An 11233-nucleotide genomic window follows, 5' to 3' on the forward strand; every position below is an offset into this window, starting at 1 on the left:
TTATCGGCCACATCAGCCAAAAAATGCTGATTACCAATAATGTCAATTTTCCTTTTTATCGATATGATATGAATCAATGCATTGGTGCACCTCCACAAAGCTGGTATCTAATTTCAAATGGCTCAAATGATTAAACTGTTAAAAACTATCAACATTTTAAAAAATGTCAGTATTAAGCATCAAAATTATTAACTTTTTCCATTATCAACATGTCAAAGGGTGAATGAACAGATAAAAATATTTTCAACCTACATAGCTGAAGTTAATGCAATTATTTACATGCATAAGATTAACATGTTTTGCTTACTGGGTCATATGGTTGCTCTATCCTACCAGAAAAATATATAAGAAAGTTAATTTAAATCTGGCCTTAAAAGATAATCTTTAGATGTTTTTACTTCTAGATTTCTAAATTTGAATCAAATTTTCTTTAGAATTCTAAACATTTTCTATTAAATAATCTTAGCCCGAGGCAAAAATATGTATTAAAAACAAAAAGATATGAAGGTATGACCTTTGTGCTAGTCTGAAGTATTTGTGCTATAATCAAATAGAGATGAGTGTCCCATGTAAAGGACTTTAATGCATTATTTTGCCTGTTACTCAAGAGATCATCCATTCCATGAATAATTACTAAAATTAAAACTTCTAGAGTATCTTAATATTTTTCAAACATCAGAAATTCTAACATATGTTATCCATATTTAATAAAATACTAAACCCCAGACTATCTATAGAAGAACTGTGAAACAAGTGTCATTTTGCTTTAAAATGTGATGATCATTGTGACGATGTGTATCAACTATGACTATCCCATTAAATCAATTTACTGGAAGATGATTTGGTGCCAGTTCTCTATAAGATGTATTCAATTTGCCTATGAAATAATTCATTAAAAGCTCAATAAAGATATAGTTGATATTACTGAAGAAACTGATTCAATGCAAAACCTTTGTGATGCCTAAAAGCTTTTGCTGAGGGATGTTTCTATTTATTTTTCTGTGCAACTTCTACTTGTATTCTTTTGTCCACTTTACTCCACTTGTATTCTGTTCACATGTTTCTTACTACATTTCTTCCCATGGATATCCCCTCAGGACAGTGATTCTCTACAAGGGTGTTTTGACAGATTCACAGATTTGAGTGCTTTCCAAAGGTGTCATAGGGTGCCAGAGCTGAGAAAGATCCAAATGCTTCAACTTTAACATTCCTTCATCCAGGGTTGAAGTTGGAGACTGTTTGCTGCTCAGCTCGTGTAAAAAATAGAATGCATCACCTGCTGCCCTTCTGAAAAGGGTCCAAGCATTCATGTGCCCATACCCTTAGATGCCTTTTGCAAAACTTGTGCAAGAAACTTACATTCCTTACATTGAAAGGGCGAAAAATCTGATATGTCCAACATTGCTACCACAACTTTTTTTTTTCCCTTTTATTTCTACAAAGTGTTCATTTTGGCAAGAGTCAGGCATTAGAAGTCAGGTATACTATCCAGACCCTTGAACAAGAAGCAAATGCGTTAAAACAGATGTTACTGCACAGTCATTTAGTACTTGCGCAGTAACCACAGTGGGAAAAAAACCCTGGCCCTACTCAGTTCAGTCGCCCTTCAGCGTCCACTCTCTGCCCCTGTAACAGCATACTATGACAGATGAACCTATAATCCGACCCAGAAAATGGCGATTTTTATGTTCTGAGAAGCTGCACTTTAATATAAGTCGTAGCACTCTGAGTCTTGAATCAGCAGTCCCGAGATTGGGGGGGAAAATCAGCTGATTTTTCGATCTCAGCCCTGAGCTGGTTCAAGGCCCTGGTGAGATGCAGGGAGCTGGAAGCGATACCAGCACTGAAGCCAGTCCCAACTCCAAAACTGTACCACACCATAGCCTCAGTTTAAACCACTGATTTTCAACCAGGGTGTTATGGCATGGGGTGCTGCACAATGCTTGCACTGTGCAAATGTGATACACAAGATAAATGCAGACATTTCATTCTGACCTGTTATGGTCTGAATTCTCTGCAGCAAAGGAATTGTTTTTTTTAACTACAGAAAAATAATAGAACAAGTGAGAATTAAGAGCTGGTATTTTCCAAGGGATGCCTTTAGTCTAGAAAGGTTGAGGACCACTGGGCAAACCATACATAACATGGTCCAGTCTGTGGATGATTTCTTGTTCCACAATTTCCCATTTCAGTTCATTTTTAAAGGTTTGCTACCTAAAAACATCCAGTCCAAGGTCAGAGCTGGAATGATCAGGAAAGTTAAAGTGCTCTGCCACAGGTTTGTCCATCTTTCTGGTACCGGTGTCAGACTGACGTTCATTCACTCTTATACGTAGGGATCACCCCATCAGTCCAATGCAGGCAGCAGAGGGGCACTGTAAGCAGGTGATGGCATACACCTCATGCCAAACCTGGCATCTGGGTCTGGAGCAAGATCTGGTACCTTAGTGAGAAAAGGAGTTAGGCAGTCTGTTCCTGGAGATATACCATTTAGGAGTTATACTGGGCTGCCTTTAAGTCAGGCTACGTGCGTCCCCCATAGTTACCTTGAGCTGGCTGTCATTTTGCAGGAGGGATTAGACATCATTATTGATACATCTGAGGTGTTCAAGCTGGGTTTGTCAAGTAGATGACAATCAATGGGATCCTGTTTTTCTCGTCTTGGGGCTGGTATTGTAGCAGGACCGAATGGGATCCAAACCTGGCTCTGTTGATTTGGGTGGCTAAAATTTTAGGGTTGTATTGAAATTGTAAGAATCCCTGCTCCAGATCCTTAGGGTCTGCTGGACAGTGGGGTCAGAGCAGACAATTGAAATGCGGAGCTTGGCTGTAGATGATGGATCCAGTGGTGTGCTCAGGATGAAAGGTACGGCTATGGAGGTAACTGTGTGGGTCAGTTGGTTTCCAATACAATGTGGTGGTGACAAACTAATGAAACTTTCACAGTGGTGTCAAAGAACTGAATCTGCTGGGAGGAGTACTGCACAGTCAGTTTGATGGAAGGGTGAATGTTGCTGAAGTCCAAGTGGAATTTCTCTAGAGATTCCTTCTTATGCATCCATATGATGAGGTCATAGAAACAAATTATAGAAAAGTAGGGCTGGAAGGCACCTTCAGCAATTATTTAGTCCAAACCCCTGCCAGAGACATCATTCCCATGCAAGCTATTTTATACAAATCCACTGTCTAACCTATTAGTAAAATTACAGTCAACCCTGACACAACCGCAAAGCATAACACACTAACCTGCCACAGGTAAGGCAGGAGAAGGGCAGCCAATGTCTTGCTGCTGCAAAATCTATTAAAATACACTTGAGAGACGCAAGGAAGAGGGCCATGCCCCCCGCCTCCCCACCCCGCAATGCAGAGGAAGCCCAAAACTCTCACAGTCTCAATGTCAGAATGAGGTAAAATTCCTTCTGGACTCCGTATATGGTGACTGGTCTGACCCTAAGCAGAGGGGCAATTCCTACATATATGCCGTTTTGTCCATGATAACTGTGGCATTCCCTTTGTCGCCTGCTGTATGATGATATCATTGTTGTTTTTAGTAATGAGTATGGTTCTCCATTTTGTGGGGCTGAAGTGGTAATGTAATAAGTATTGTTTTTTGGTAATCTTAGAGCTGGTGTAGAGGCACAAACAGTTTGTGTCCAGATAATGAGTGGAGCTATGGCCCTCAGGTGCAATCCAGGACCTGATCTCTTTCTTGTCCTGGGCATGACTCAGGCCTGTGATGGGTTGTTCACTGCCTGAGTCCTTGTCAGGAAAATATTCCCTTAGTCTTGGGTGGCAGGAAAAAGCCTTGAGGTCTCCAAACAGATGCACATTACTGAGTTGTGTAACAGTGCAGAAAGGAAGAGCATGGGATACTACAGACACCTCAGGCAAGCTGCAGATGTGGTTGGATAGTTTGATAATATGTTTAAAAGTGCCACTGCCTAGCACAATAAATTGATTAGACATGGCCTCACACTGCCTTATCTATTTTTCTTGCAACAAGAACACAGATTTGTATTGGTTTAGCATCATATCCATCTTGTCTATTGATAGCTAATGTTCCCTTTACATTTTTGTTTGAATTAATTATTTGTTCATCAAGATACAGGTGCCTTCAGGGACAGGGAAATCTCTCATATATATACCCAAGCTCAAAACATATTCAATTCCTACAGGGCAGCCCGTATGAGCTGTAATGCAGCAAATGAGAATTTCAGATGTTCTTGGAACATATATCACTGATATAAATTATTTTTGAAAACAATATTTATTCCCCGTTACACTCACAAAAGACCCATAAGAAAGTGTAAAATGAAAACAATTTTTCATTTTACCATATCACCATCAGAAAAAACCCCCAAACTTTTATATATTCTATTTTGATTCAGAAAAAGTCAGAGCATAAGCCTGACATCAGAGTATGATTTGAGTCTCTTTGGGTAAATTACACTATATAATATTAGTTGCATTACCTCTTCCTTTCTGTTTTAAAAGATATAATTCTTATAAGGGAACATTTAAAAGTGTTCCATGATTCCTATGAAATGGTAAGTCACAGGTTTCAAGGTTTCCCACCCCCCATCCTGTATTTTAATAAAATGCCTGATGTCTGCCTATGCCCAGAAGTCATTCAGTCAATTCTGGCTTACAAGGGTAATAATCTATGAGAAGAACTTGTTCATTTTAAGACAACAAGTCTTAACTCTTTCTCCTAACTCTTATAAGTACAAACCATTACAAGCTTGAGGAATTCCTGATGTTTTCACCCTGAAGGCAATTTTATTTCAAGGGATGAACTATAATTATCCACCTTGAGCTAGCTGTACTGAACTCCAACACATCACATTAACTACCAGGTGCATTCTATTTATCCACTTTTGTTAGGCTTCCTTCTCCCTCTATATTTTAATAGAAGTTAAATGTCATTGTATCACTAAATATTAAGGGAACAAAGCTACAGTAAACATAAGCAACATTCTTGTGTTCTTGAATCTTTGAGCAAATTCACACAGTATAATTGTGCCCAAATTTTGAAATATATGTAAGCAGTTAAAGTGTTAATTTTCTCTCGGTACAAGATAAATATACATTAAATTAAAGTTATTTGTGCCCCTTTACAGAGCTTGAATTCAGTTCAGTCTTTGGCGAATGAGTAAGTAAACAGAAGATCTGTATGCAAGAAAAATATCCAATACAAAATAAAAGCCAATTCTTTTCCTTGCAAGTGTGGACCTCTCAAAATTCTGCAAAACATGCTAATAAATATAAATGCAATTATCTGCCTTTCCAGCATCAAAAAGTAAAAGTGGATACAAAGCAGAAATCCATACATACTCTTTTCCATACTATCACTTACTTCTCAATATTTTAGGAAACTCAAGTGTTTAAAACATCATAACCAACTCACTTCCAGATTACTTAAAATATACTCAACATAGTTTAGCATTTATCATACTATTAAAATAGATCATGACAGGGTGCCAAACCTATTACAGAGCAAATAAAATCCCTCTAAAGCAACCTTCCTTCACAATCATCATTTCAGTACTGAATGAGAGTTCAAGTGAATGCTCAAAAGATCTTTTCCAGAGAAAGATCAAATCTATTTTTCATTAGCATAGCTTCCCATCAACTTCAGTTTGCAAAAACCTTTAGTATGTAGCGACATCTTGTGGATAAAAGATGTTTTGCAGCTTTAAAATCTGCATTCCTAAAATCAGCTTTGTAAGTTATATTTTCTGCTCTGAAAAATAAAAATGAATCTAAATCTTCATAGGAAAATCCCTGGCAAAACAGTGAATGAATAGCACAAGTTACTTTATGCTAAGTCCTTATTTCAGCCACTATTTGAAGAGTAGAATGTTACAGAAAGTTTTGGAATAATGAATTTTAGATTTGTATTTAATGAAGGCATCTAAACTTAAGAGAAATGTACAAGATTGGCAGTTGTAACATATCTTTTAGTCTCATCTCCCCGAAGATAATTTGTCTTACCACCATAGAGAAGACTAATGACCAAGTCACAGTAGAATCAGCAGGGCCCTTGTGTTTGTTGGTCAGTGTCTAACACAGTGGGGTTTGGATCCATGACTAAGTTTTGTAGGTGCCACAACACTACTACTAACAGCAACAAAAGCATAGGCTGTTGCCTACAAAAGTCTGACTCTCTGAATCTTTAAGTTACTACCCTGACTTAACATCAATACTGCAAATAACAAAAATAATCATAGTAATTCTTTTACTGCAGGTTCAGTTAATCTTTTTTAAATGACAGCATATCTTCATTAATGAAATTCATTAAAAAATGAAACTGAAAATATACAAAAAAATCTATGTTATTAGTAGGATACATTTTCAAAGTTCTACTTTAAAAAGATGTAACTTTTTTATTGACAGAATTTCAAGTTGGTTGCCTATTCATATAGAAAGCTATAAGCCATTTTAAACTTTATATCCACCCTTGAGTATTCTCCTATTGTTATGGCTTCAAAATAATGTTGTGTTACTTTTAAAAACAAGTGTTTCCCTCTTATAAGACCTGGCCAACAACACAAGTAAAAAAAAAAATACACTGAATTATGGGCAACTCCCCTGTGGTGTCAAAAGCAAAGAATAAACAAACACAGATTTGTACTTGTGAATCTCATCTCTTCCAGTTTAATTATCTTAGGCATTGCTTGTAATAACAGGCTGCTGGGGGGGTGGGAAACAAACTACAAACAAGCTTTATAAATAGCTGGGGAATTTTAAGAGCAGTTTCAAAAAAAAAAAAACTTTCCAGTCAAAATGTTGACCACTACAACTAGCTACACTTACATTATCTATTAAAATAAATAAATAAAACACAACACCTCTCCCCACATTTTCATTAGTAAGCTAAGAAACTGCAGACTAAACAAAAAAGTGCTATAAGATGGATGTTATGCAGCCAGTTATGTTCAATGGCTCAATGTCTATTCGGGAGGAAGCAGCAAAAATTTTGCATGAATATGTAAAGGCTAGAGTAGGACTACCCAGTCTACGATACTGCAGAAAAAGAAGTGGAGTTCACAGTGAATCATAAACTGAATACAAGCCAACAGCATTCTCTTGCTGCAAAAGAAGGCCAACAGCATCCTGGACAAACGAGCAGACTGCAGGATTAGAGTTTAAGCACTGCTAGCAATTCAAGGCAGGATCTGTCACTTACTGTTGGTTTTTACTGTGTCCAAGGAAGTGATTCCTAGTCCAATGAATTCATTAAAATTCTCCATAATGTTCAATAAACTTCAGCTAAACAGGATTCTGACTGAGGATGCCAGGTGTACCACACCAAAAAACCCAGTATTTTAATCATCACAATAAGTTATCATTTTTTCTTGCTAGAGAATTCACTGATTTTAAAATGGCCATAGATAGAACCCAGATGTGTTCAATCCGTCTTCAACCTAGAATCACCAGCAGTTTACCAGTACAGCTCCATTCCCATCTTCAGTTACAGAGGAGTGGCATTTCTGCAAACGGTTTGGCATAACAGAAATGCACTGTTCCCATCTTTTTGTAGGGCATATACTTTTATACATGTCGCGACATGGGAAATGCTATTATTTGATTTTTGTCTGTTACATTTTTTTAAATACTATATTGTTTAAAAGCTTCAAACAAGATTCATGGTTTCATTACACAAGTTGTACTACATAAATAAGATATGGGCAGGCATTACGTTTCTAACTGGAGAAATGTTACTCTTCTGGTAGAAAAGTTCTTCCTCCATTCAATGAGGAACATCTCTCCTGTACGTGACTTTCTCCCAGAGGAACAAGTACCTCCTTAAAGCCTCCCAGGGATCATAAGAGGAAATACTCCCCAGACCTTCCCCAAACTAGTGAACTCAGTCTGGGGAAGGTGTAGGGAGAAAGTGCTGCTGGACTCCTCCTGGTCCCCAGTCCCTGGGAGGAGTGGGACATCAGGAGAAGACTCCCTGTATAACTCCTGGGCTCACCTTGGTCTGGGACACATGCCGTGTCCCAGGAGCAGTTAGGTGGCTGGGAAGTGATCCCTGCACTTCCCCCAGACCAAGATCACCCCAGTCTGGGGTAGGTGCAGGGAACAGGAGAAAAGGGGCAGCTGCAGGCAAGAACACTTATTCACCCCCTCCCTTGAGAATATTTCTATTGCTGCAAAGTTCACAGAAATGTGCAGAGCTATAAATGAATCCTTGTGCCTGGCCACAAAGAACCAACACATCGGCTGAAATCTTAAAAACAAATATATTCAGATCATCTAGCGCAACGGGATGCCAAACATGAATGGGATGTATACATGTTAGTACAATGTAGCAGAAGTCACCTAGCTTTTATCCAAGTGATTTGCAACCCACTTAACTTGCAACAGCTTCCCAAGTAGAGGCTTTTTAAACTATGAGCCCATTTACTGTAGCTTTGGGTGCTACTTCTCCAGTCAGCAGGAACTTACCAGTAGTCCATACCAGATTGAAAAGTAACACCCTCTCAAATAAAAGCTGCAACATGCAGTTTAAGTACAACAGTCCTGAATAGCTGGTTCCTGTGACTGTATAAACACCCCATCGGTTCACAAACCTTTATTTTCCCTAACCCTAGGAATTACACAGGTTCTGCTGCATAAACGCTGAATGAACACCAATATAAAGTCCAGCTTTAGACAGAAGTATAGATGCAACAATATAAGATCTTAAGGAGAAAAAGAAAGGCAAGAGTAGGGGGAAAATGTGGAATCTTATAACTCCTGAAGAATGAAAGCAACACAATTTTAAGAGCCAAACTGCTAAAATGCCCTGAATGTAATGTGTGCAACAGTAGAGCTGCGATACTGATGATGACTACTAATTTAGCCTACAAAAACCCAGGGCCTGGGGGAAAAAGGAAGCAGCAGCAAACAGGAGAGGAAGCTTGCTTGAAGCTGCAGTAAGGAGAGGAAAAAGCAGCTTGCACCTGGCTACACAAAAGAGTGCACAGTGGAGCTGGAGATGTCACTGGCTTGGTCAGGCAGGCCAGGAATGAAGGAGCTAGACTCAGCCGTGGGGACAGCTGCAGCATGCATTTAGGGGGAAAATGAGGTACTGAGCATATGTTTCTGCAGTTTTCCCTCCCTTTAGCTCGTAACCCTAACCCCTATGATTTTCTGTATAAAAGCATAAACTTCCCCCCACCCCTTGTTTCTGGGGCCGCAGGGTTGGCCCATCACCCATGACACAAAACCCCTCTGGGGCAAAGCCGGTTAGATCCGACTGCTGCCACACTTACTCAGCGCGTGATACACAGGCTTGTGCCTCCCCTCCAGCCGGACAGCCGTCAGGGCAGCGATTTTCCCTGGCGGCTGCATCCTCCCGTCGATGAGGAACCAGGATCTGGCAAATGTTGCCCATTGCTACAGGGAAGCACAGAGGAGAATAGTGAACGACAAAGGCTCCCTTCTCTCCACAGCCGCACCAGGCCCGTCAAGCCCAAACCAATCAATCACCAGCCTTTACCCAGGCTGCAACTCCCCTTCCCCCCGCAGCTGGAGGACAATGTCCGGCGCTGCATAAACCTAGAGGCCGTTTCCATCAGTAACATCACAAGGCCTGAAGGAGAAGAAGGGGGGAAAGAGAAAAATGGGGAGGTGGGGAGGAACAGAGACCCCAGGACCTGCCGCGCACCCCGCTCACCTGGGCCGCGCGGCTGTAGCTGGCCATGGCGCCGCGGTGGGCGGAGCTTCTGGCGGCGGAAGCGGAAGCGCGCAGTGGGGGTAGTGGCGGCGCGCGATTCGGAGGCGGCGGCGGGAGCTCTCCCGGCCCGTTTCGCCCATGGACCGCTACATACTCTTCGCCTGCTGGGAGGAGCGCAGGGCTGGCGGCCCAGGTGCGGCGGGAGGGCCCTGAGGAGCCTCGGGCGGGGGTGCGGCGAGTCCTAAGGGCCTGGGGGAGCAGCCGGCGCTGGGGGGGCTTCCTGTCAAGCCCCGCATGCTCTGCGTTCATCTTCTCCCCCTTGGCGCTTCCCCAGCCGAGTTCTTCTTTCTTCTTGCAGCCCTGCGGCCTGGCCTGGCCTGGTCTCGGACTGTGGAGCCCCCTCGTCCCCTTGCGTCTCCCGGTTGCTGGGACGGGTTGCATGTTCTGCCCATGGCACCCTTTCTCCCATCCCTCTTTTGCTTTTTTAAATTATTATTTGTCCCTCATAATCAGTCATAGCCTTTTCTGTAGTCTTCTCATCCAAGGGAGGCCGGTGGGCTACTTGGCGGGCCTAGGCCAGCGTCCTGCAAAGTGACAGATAGGCTGGGTGGCTGTGCCTGGTGGCTCCTGGGACATGTTTTGGGTGCTGGCCCATGCACTGTGCTCGGTGTTCCCCCTCATTTTGAACCTTTGTTCCTGTGCTCGTTTTGTCTTTTTGTTGTTGTTGTCCCAAGTGATCAGTGATGTTCTCCTTACTTTCCTTACCTAGATTATTTGTATAGTGTAGATTGGTCCTCAGTGAGAGAGCCGTGTTGGTCTTGATGGGCTTCAGCCCATGTTCCAGAACAGCAAAGCAAAAGGCCTCTTCGTGCAGACTGGTTTTAACTCCTTCCAGTAAAGTGACATTTGTTTGTGCCTAGCCAAATAATGCAAACTAAGCCAAATAATGCAGTCTGAGGCTCCTCGCATATTAGCGAATCACCTAGTTTCTTTTCAGCTGGGGAAAGTAATCTTGTGTTTTATGGGATGATGCACCTCACCATCTGTGCCTCACTCTTCGGAAGCCTAGATCTGCCCATTGGCTTGTTGCACACTTTGAAAATCAGGTTGCCCTGGAGTCTGATCAAGACTGGAGGTGGGGAAAGCTTTTTTCCTTTTCTTCTTTTTTTTCTTTTTCTTTTCTCACGGCTGTTTTTAGGATCAGTGGTCAGATAGTGAGCTGGCCCTGCTTGCATGTTTCTGGATGCCTGACTTGATTGAAAGTATATCCATTTAAAAAAAAAATCAAGTAGCACAGGGAGTAACTAATAATCTGAATTTCAGACAGTCTTGATTTTTGATACTTTCTCAGAAGTAGTATTATTAAGTCAACATGTGGCATTTGCTGAGACCACACATTCGTTAGGATCCCAAATATAAGCTGAAAGAACAGGAACACCTTCTGAAAGTAACTGTAGCTGCTGATTTTGTGAACTGGGACTCTTTAGCCTGGAAAAGCGTAGGCTCAGGGGTGATCTGATGGCCACCTATAAGTTTATCAAGGGTGACCACCAGGATCTGGGGGAA

At 41.4% G+C, this 11233-nt stretch overlaps 2 protein-coding genes across 2 annotated transcripts in view; one reads left to right on the forward strand and one right to left on the reverse strand.

Moving 5' to 3' along the window:
* Positions 1-9724, reverse strand: part of MRPL13 (mitochondrial ribosomal protein L13) — a 57072-nt gene extending 47348 nt beyond the window's left edge. Inside the window, exons 1-2 of the mRNA XM_019552359.1 lie at positions 9668-9724; positions 9264-9387 (exon numbers count right to left, since the gene is read on the reverse strand). Of these exons, the coding sequence (XP_019407904.1) occupies positions 9264-9387; positions 9668-9694 (151 nt within the window). The 5' untranslated portion in view covers positions 9695-9724. The remainder of the gene's footprint in view (positions 1-9263; positions 9388-9667) is intronic.
* Positions 9725-9758: 34 nt separating this feature from the next.
* Positions 9759-11233, forward strand: part of MTBP (MDM2 binding protein) — a 60184-nt gene continuing 58709 nt past the window's right edge. The window contains exon 1 of the mRNA XM_019552367.1: positions 9759-9860. Coding sequence (XP_019407912.1) covers positions 9806-9860 — 55 coding nt within the window. The 5' untranslated portion in view covers positions 9759-9805. The remainder of the gene's footprint in view (positions 9861-11233) is intronic.

This window comes from Crocodylus porosus, unplaced genomic scaffold (assembly GCF_001723895.1).
Source record: "Crocodylus porosus isolate Cpor-Errol unplaced genomic scaffold, CroPor_comp1, whole genome shotgun sequence".
Lineage (NCBI taxonomy): Eukaryota > Metazoa > Chordata > Crocodylia > Crocodylidae > Crocodylus > Crocodylus porosus.